The sequence below is a fragment of the Amblyomma maculatum genome, chromosome 1 (genome assembly GCF_055883805.1).
Source record: "Amblyomma maculatum isolate TAMU_Amacu chromosome 1, ASM5588380v1, whole genome shotgun sequence".
In the NCBI taxonomy this organism is placed as follows: Eukaryota; Metazoa; Arthropoda; class Arachnida; order Ixodida; family Ixodidae; genus Amblyomma; species Amblyomma maculatum.
In genome coordinates this window covers 288162098-288170835 of record NC_139344.1, presented here as the reverse complement: position 1 = coordinate 288170835, position 8738 = coordinate 288162098, and the positions used below count along the sequence as shown (strand labels likewise).

Below are 8738 nucleotides of genomic sequence, written 5' to 3'. Positions count from 1 at the left end.
GATTCATTAGAATCTTACTGTTTTCCTCATTAGAACTTAGATTAACTACTGACGTTCTATAATCACTGCTTAATTAGTTCCAATAACTAAGTGACCACTACATTCTTACAGAGCAGAAAACAGTATTGCTATAGAGCTACTGCAATGAGTGTCTTCAATAATTCCTTCAACAATTACTACCTAATAAGCTCAAATAACTAATTGCTTATTACAGAACATTGTTCCAACTCTTTAGATTGACCCAGTAGGCCTTTCTCATAGAGCCTGCAGTGGAGCTATTGAACAAGTTTCAATTGTGCATGTTAGTGAATGTGATCTGTGCTGCAAAACATGCAAAGACATACAAAAGTTGTTCATGCAACCTTACTTTATTGCTTTATTTGCATGCTAGCAATGTTGGGAGATGGGCATTCGGGTAGTGGGCCAGCCTCTATTTCACCTCTCGAGAGAGCAAAGATGAGAGGCTGCTCTTTAGGCGGATCGGGTCCGCGTTTGACTCTTGAATTGTGTAGCCTGCAAAAATTAACACACACATAGATATCAGATATTTGACACAGTATAAATGAACTTCACACATTTCACTGCCTCTATGATGTATGTGCATGCTGATAATAATTCTAAATATAGATTGCCAGCAGAAAGCTTCAACTAGATTCATAACTGTCGTGCAGTTTGTTTGCAGCAAGAAGTACACTGTTAAGGCTTCTCTTATTTAGATGCAATGCTAATCACAAGATAAAATTATAAGCACTAAGATTTTGATGCCTTCAATTGGTTTATTAAGTTTATTGCATCATAAATTATCAAGTGGACCTGTAATGTATGCAACACTTGCTGTCACTCACAGTGCACCCCACAATGATTGGTCCTTTCGCTCTTTCTCTTTAATATCGCCAGGCTCAAACTTCCACAACATTTAGCGTAGGTCACATAGCTCCATCGCATCCTCTATGCGGATGGCATTACCTTGTGGACCGCAGAGGGCAGTGATGCCCAAATCAAGGAGAGACTGCAGCGTGCAAGTGATATTGTAATGAATTATGCGGACCCCGGGGGCTGCGATGCTCTCCGGCTAAGTCTGAATTTATCATATTCCGCAAAACCAGATTTCTTGCACTACCACCACCTGCCATCGAACTTATAATATTCGTGGAGTCCCTATTCCTCGAGCACCCAAACTTAAAATCCTGAGCTTAACCTTACAAGAAAACGGCTCCGATGGGGACGCAGTTCAAATGCTTCAAGGAATCTCGCAGTAAATTATGCGACTCATCTGTTGCATTAGTAACCGCCACTCCGGCTTGAGAGAAAAGAATACTCTCCGCTTAGTACAGGCCTTTGTGATCAGTCGCATAGCCTATATATGCCCTTACTTACATGCCCTATATATGCCCTTACTTACAGCTGAAGAAGAGAAAGCGGAGGCCGTAATAAGAAAATGCGTCAAACAAGCAGTTGGGCTTCTCATTCACACAGCAACCGAGAGAGTCTTATGTCTCGGCGTTCATAACATGCTAAGTGAGATTATTGAAGCAGTCACCATCTCGCAATACGAACGGCTATAGGGCACATCACCTGGCAGATATACATCAACTTCCAGGCAGGTGAATTTTGCTTTTCCCTATGCAGTGTAAAGGAGTTATCTTGCCTCATAAGATCAGCACAAAATACTAGGAGAGATAGGAAGGTAGCGAAAAATCTGCAGAAATGAGCTATCTCACAGGTACATGTACCTGCAGTGAAAATTGAATTCGAAGGCAGTCCACACCTGAAAAGATAATCTCATATCATGCACCCTGTGTAGATTGAAAACCTTATTCAAAACAGCTTTTTAGACATAATTGCTGAGATAATTTCTCCCCGAGATTGGACGACGATTGACAAGCGCTACTACCAACTGTTTATTAGCGTGTGTACACACCCTAATAAACATTTGGTAGTAGCGTTTGTCAATCGTCGTGTGTGTTTACTTTCCTTTTGTCCCCGTCCAAGTTTTTGCGCTAATTTCTTTTTAAATACGCCGAACCAACTAGCCCGACCACGCGGAATAATCAAATTCTTTATGTTTATTTACTTTTACGATATCTTTATAGCTTATTATTTTAGTTCCATGTTTAGCAGAGAAAAGGTACCTGTTTTTGGCATTTTTTTCCAAGATTTCCAATCAGCACTTTATACTGGAGCAAATATTTAAAAAGTTCAATGGTTTGTTCTAACTACTAACTCCCTTAGCAAAATCAAAATACAGAATATTAGACCAGACCACTATCTACAACACTGAGCTTGTTTCATCTGTGTAGGACACTGGGAACAGTAAGGCTTTCAATCCTATGCAGATCAAAAATATTAAGATCAGCCAACACACGACCATGTTTAAGCTCAGTTATGTGAAATACAAATAGCTAACTGTTCAATTGCAAATGCACACAAGTATAAGGCATGGAAGAAAAACTTAATAAATGCAGAAGTTGGTAATTTCGGTGACAAAGAAATGACTTACCAATGATGGCACCAACTTTCTTCTGGCCCAAGCCTCCCTCACCACAGCGTCAGGATAGGCATTTGATTTACGCCCAAAGAGAGACTTGCCGCGGAGCTCCTCCGGTGTAAAAAGCTACCGCAAAAGCCCTCTCGCAGATTTGGCTGGGGCTCCTGGGCAGCTGCCACGCAGCCTGGCCAAAGCCATCTCCTCTACTTTCACGCCGCCCCCAATGTCCACCTGGGAATGAAAATTTAACTTGAAGTTTTGAAAAGGCAACCTGCAAAATATAAGCGGAATCGCTATTTACAAATAAGAGCATTATATGAAACCTTCATTTTGTTTTGAACAAATAAGGGAAAAATAAAGCTTTATAGTGGGCGTTCATGTGATAACGCAAGTGCAATTCTGTAAGCACGTAGCTTCAGGCCAGAGGTAGCAATCAGCAGGTTAGGTGTGCCACGCTGCCTTTGTTGCTTCAAGTACAACAATATGGTGGCAACTCTGATATTACTGAATAGTTCCTGTTCTTGTAGTGGCCTTTATCTCCCTTATGAGATCAACCACTTCGCAGCCGAATGGACTTCAATGGCATGAGGTCAAATGGATAGCCTTGATTTCAGCCAAGTTCACAGAGGCATTTAGTCATTCCATTATACTGTGTAAGAGCCTCATACAGCTAAGTGTTAAACTAACTTCAAACCACCAATCTCGCTTGCAGCTGCAGGCAGGGCTTTTGAAGGCACTTTACCAGAGAAAATACAGCATAATTGAGCTTTTCTGAAAACTTCGAAGTTTTAAGAACAAAAGGCAAATAATCCTGGATCACACGGTTTAGGCATTATTCGACTTTTGCTTAGCTCCAATTTACCTCTTCCCGTCCACCATCTCTGCTTACTCCTGTCCGGCCTTTTGGCAGCTGTTAGCAGTGACAAGCATATATATCGCTAAGTCATTCTGGATGTCGGTATTCTTACCTGGATGTATTCCAGAATAGTATAGGAATATTTATATTTCCTTTTGGGACAAATTCACAAGCCCCAGCTCCATTGCCTGCATTTTAAATGTGTCTGCTCTCTGCTGCGCACTCCCGATCACGTTTTCCAGATTTTTTGCATCTACGAATAAAACTTCCAGTACAATATCAGCTTCCAGATGCCACTGACTGGAGATATGTTCCACATTTTCCAATGATATTTTACCAATAGTATTTTGGCACAACGTTTGCTTTAGGTCGATTGCCCACTTCTTGTCTCACCTGCCAGCTTTAACCACCATTGTTGATGCTGAAATAATCCTACGTTATACACCTGGCATACAGTTTTGTTACAAATATAATACACCTTTACTTTCACGCAGAAACGTAAACTGCTGCAGTGACGCCGCCTGCGCTGGATGACTAAATTCAGTGGGAACAGTAGAAAACAGAATTAAGGACCTTCGAAAACTTCTGAAGCAAGCTACATGCTCTAGCGGCATCCACTATGAGACCAATTTATTGAAAACAGGTTGCTTGAATATGTACAGTATATAAAAAACAGTAATAATGGCAAGAAACCAGGAAGGGAACCGTGAAGAGAAAGAGAGAGGACAGGAAACAAAGACCCTGATTGATCTTGGTGTGTGCCACATCACTGTGGGTTTTCCCCATATCTGCTCCTGCATGTCTTCCGCTGTTCTGTCTGAGGGGCACTGCTAGTCGCCATTCAGCTCGCCTTTTGAGACATAAAGCAGCTGGCCTTTATTGCAAAAAAAAATTAAACGGTGTATCAAAATTTAAGGACCTTCAAAGGTCTTGAAACATTAAATCGAGGGTATGCAATGATTTGAAGGGCATTTCTGAACCCTGCTCAACATTTTTTACAGCTGTTGGAGTTTCCCGAGCATAAATGTTTGTAACCTGTTATATAGACAAGGCTGCTGCTAATACTTTGCATGCATAGATCAAGTTGCATTTCAAAACATAAATTATAAAAGGAGGGTTTAAAACAATACATAACTGCTAATGCTAGCATAGGAGGGACACACTAACTACTTCTAGTCGGAAACAGTTCAAGTGTTAGCCTCAGTGCCTGTATACGTGGCGCTCTTCACGTCAGTGCTACACAGTCCAAGATTCTTTGGAGCTGATAGCCTAATAATATTAGCATTTAATCAAGAACAGAATATTGTCGCAATGAAATGGTGTAATATTTCCACAACACTTTCGGCGGCAAATAAAACTGACATAAGTTCTTGGTAAGGGCCACCTCACACTCACAGCTATGGTTCACATGTGGTATGTATTTTCGGACTATCATTCAAACCACAATCATGATCCATGGAAATCTTTTTCTATGCCCACATGACTACCTTAGTTCTTATTTTTAGAAACTTGGGGTGGAAAGGGCCGTATATCTTGATTTTATAGCGATTAAAGTGTCCAGATATTGTTTCAGTTCAGGCAGTGCCATTTGTTTAAAACGTCCGACATGTTCCTTTACTAAAGGAACTAACTCAGCGGGTCTGTGCTCTTTGCACTAATTGGGTGCATAATAGGTTCTGACTCTGATCCAGGAAATCTGACCAAAAGAATGTTTTGTTGCATCGGCTGTGCCTCATCGAAAACCTTGCTTTTATATTTCTTCTCTCATTTCTTGAAGGAACAAAGAAGAAACTCGCTGCAGTGTGCAGTAGACTGCCTAAAGGCAATATGTGTTGATGAGCACAATGTATTGGCGGAAGTCTCAGGTTGTGCTTCAGCATATGAGAACAACTGTCAAAAATTTTTAAGCGCAACAGAGACAACACACAGACAAGAAGGACAGGACTGGCACGGACACAACTCTGCAGTGCTGCCCAAACTTTCATTCGCTTGGAACCCTATTATAAAAGAGTGGATTTATAACCCGCCAAAAAGTAACAAATGTAACCAATAAAGCTTGATTTGATTTAAAATTGGAAGAAGCTGAAGCTTCACCTTAAGTGTAGAGGCAATAGTGCCTTTAACATCGCCTTTGCATTCCGCTCATCTTTAAAAACACGTTTTCAACTATTGTTTTTTTTTTTTAATTTTAGAGCCATTAATCCAAAACACAAGTTAGTAAGTCATAAGGATCACATGCCCTCTCTGCGGGCCCCTCTAATCACAGGACGGACCGAAACGCGAAGCGCTCTCGCAATTCGGCGTGACGTGGCCCTACGTCTGTGATTTCCGCTGCTTCGCTTCAGTCCGCGAGCAGCGAGCGATTCGTGCTCGCCGCGAACGGGCGGACCGCGGATCAGGGGTCACGTGGTCGATCGCTCCCCGATTCGGTCCATCGTGTGAATACACCGTATTAAAACACGCTTGGCACTGAGAACCCCTGGGGTCCTATGAGTTGTGTGTGTCCTTTGTATTGTCTGGATTTGGAATCAAAACACAAATTTATTTTCTTAATTACTATTTCCTGAAGTACCTCCATTAGAGCAACCTCCTCACTAATTTCGGCTTCATTTGAACCCTCCCCAAATCGCTGTTTACAATGTGGTTGTAGCGTTATGACCTTGTCAATCAATTCTGCCGAACGAGCTGTATACGTTATTGCGTGAGTTATCAAGCTTGCTATGCTACCAGGATGAACTGAAACTATAGATCATTAAATATCACACCCCTTAACAGCACCACGAAGATATGACTTGCCATGAACATCCTCCAGTTCTTCAATTCTGAGCTTCAAAGCCCAAATTTCTTCTCTGGACGTCTCGCACTGGGAACATGACTTTGGATGCAAAATATGAAACCAAGAAAAAAGGCGGCACTAATAAATACAAGAAACAGCAAGAACACGTGTAATAAGACACAACACTTAATTACGGCTCAGCTTAACCTAATACCGCACAGGACATCGTATGCATCAAATACAAGGAAAAACACAAATAAGCTGGAAATGCTAATGTATCAGCTTACAAACTGCTTGCTGCGTTACAATTTCTCGAGACATAATCCATGACTGGTAAGTGATGGAAAGAATTAGTGGTCTAAATTTTAAGAACGCCTTTAAAAAATGGTGCCTCTCCTTCCTAGAATTTAGTTTTACAAAGTATATACCCTGTCAAGACTTGACAAGGATAGGGATGCCTTCGTACCTACAAATACAAGGTTCAAGGAAAAAAAAAAGACGACCATTTTACTAACACCTAATACTCCAATATGAAAGGGAGCAATCCCATCGTACGCCTAAGCAAATTGTTCGTTTATGTGTGGACATAATTTGAAATTCCTATCTGTATGCTGTTGGTAAAGAGAAAATTGCTGTTATCAAAGCACGCAGACTATTCTTGGTTTAATGCGGATGGTGCTTTTCCGTTCATATCGCTGCTACATAGTACGTCTGTGAGCATAGATGAATGTGGCGGTTGGCGCTTGTAGTACAGGCTGTTACAAATGTGCACTCACTGCAAAGAAAAACTTGACCAAATCCAAAGGTTCAACGCAGAAGCACAACATGCACTTACGTTTCACAGCGGTAGTTTGGATTATCCTGCTTTTTAACAATTATAGATGTGTGTTGGTCGTCTTGCTAGAAAAAGCAAACTAACATACGAGGGAATGTTTGACACTTTGATAAAAAACATTTTATTGTAATTGCCATACGCAAGCTGCAGATCTGCGCGAAATGCAACAGAAAAAAACACGCTCGTGGTGTCGGTCCGTGCGCATTCCAAACAAATATCATACTACGCCTTTCACTCGAAGTAGCATATTTACATGTCCGCCACACCGCAATATTACACCGTACAACCAAATCAAGTACGCCTTAACTATTCCCTAGCTCATACCTTCTCACTGCTACGCTCGATTCGATGACATCCACTGACATATGTTTCATTTACTGAGTACAAAACAGCGCTACGTGTCACTAACCTGGTCATTAGCACTGCGCGGTGTTGAGCTCTGTTGTGGCTCCTCTATGTCTCCTTCAGAAGCCAGCTGGGCACGTCTGCGCTCTAGTATGCGAGGCTTGCCTGGAACAAAATATTCACGGCAAGGAGAATGACTCTGTAACCGCATTGATGGGGAAAATCGCCACTACTTACCGATGTCAATTATTTTAGCAGAAGCTGCCTCCTCGCCTTCCTTCCAGTTCAACAACTGGACAGTGCCACGCAGTTCATTAATGCCGCCTGGTTCCGTCAAGAGACGGAAACCGACGGCCGCATCCTTCATTGCGCGGATAGTGTAGACGTCCCATTTCTGCTCGTCCATCCACTTCAAGAAGACGTGATCCATACTGCTTTCTGTTGGAAGCCTATAGAAGCACTGCAGCAGGCAACCAGCAAGACGCCCCAACCAAACTCTGAGCAACGGCCAAGAGCGAACTGGCTTGGATTAGAGGACGCAGCCCGCACCCCCTTCGTTCCCACGGTTGCACCAATGCGCATCAAGTCTCAAAAGCAACATACACAGAAGAAAATGGCACCTGTACGGCGCCGACTGGCCGGACGCGCATCGGCAGAGGCAGACTGTGGATGTCGGGTTACAATGGATGTGTGCGCGCGGTGATATTCGATTCGCGCGCGCCGGCTACCAAGCGGCCGCTTTCCAGGCGGGGGTGGCCTCGAGAAACGAAGAAAAAAGCTAACACACACTGTCTGAAGTTCACTGAACTTTCAGATGCGGTATTCGGTCTCCCGCACAGAGTGTACGACACGAGGTAGCTCCTCAATGTGCACCTGTGCACATGGGTATTTCTTCTTTATAGTCACAGGACATTGTTTTTTCAGAAGCTCAAGCGACTAAAATGCCGTACATGAGAAAATATAACCGCTACTTATTGGACCCGAAATGTGAAGTACCGCTCAGGTCAAAGTATCGCTTTAAAAAAGCGCGCAGTTCTGCCAGCGGATGCCTCCCCAAGAACGCTGTCGAGCAGGCCCTGGAGAAAGGCGATGTCACAGGTTACTCTTTCTGTGCTGCCAGTAGCGCATCAGATGCAGATAAAACGACAGCACGAACACCTCCAGAGAAGTCAAGCAACGAACAAGCGCCGCAAGGGCGCATAATAGCAGCGATGAACCAATCCGAACCAATCCCCCCCCCCCCCCCCCCACCCTCCCCTGCCGCATCTCCCCGCTCCCTACCCTTAGCACACGCCAGTTCAAAATCACAATCTAATCTCAACTGCCAAAATCATAGATAAAAACGGCACCTGTACGGCACCGGCTCGACCGGGTACACACATATCCAAGGGCTGACGGCTGGCGTCGCATGACCGCAGCGATCGAGCCATACGATGCG

General features: G+C 43.2%; 1 protein-coding gene across 1 annotated transcript; it reads right to left on the bottom strand.

Moving 5' to 3' along the window:
• Positions 1-355: 355 nt before the first annotated feature.
• LOC146206771 (uncharacterized) lies at positions 356-8466 on the bottom strand. The gene is made up of 5 exons (XM_084587058.1): positions 7538-8466; positions 7365-7465; positions 6141-6219; positions 2501-2719; positions 356-513 (listed from the first exon to the last, which is right to left on the bottom strand). Exons 1-4 carry the CDS (start codon positions 7728-7730, stop codon positions 2568-2570), a joined length of 525 nt encoding a protein of 174 aa, XP_084443184.1. The 5' UTR covers positions 7731-8466; the 3' UTR covers positions 356-513; positions 2501-2567.
• Between the last annotated feature and the right edge of the window lie 272 nt (positions 8467-8738).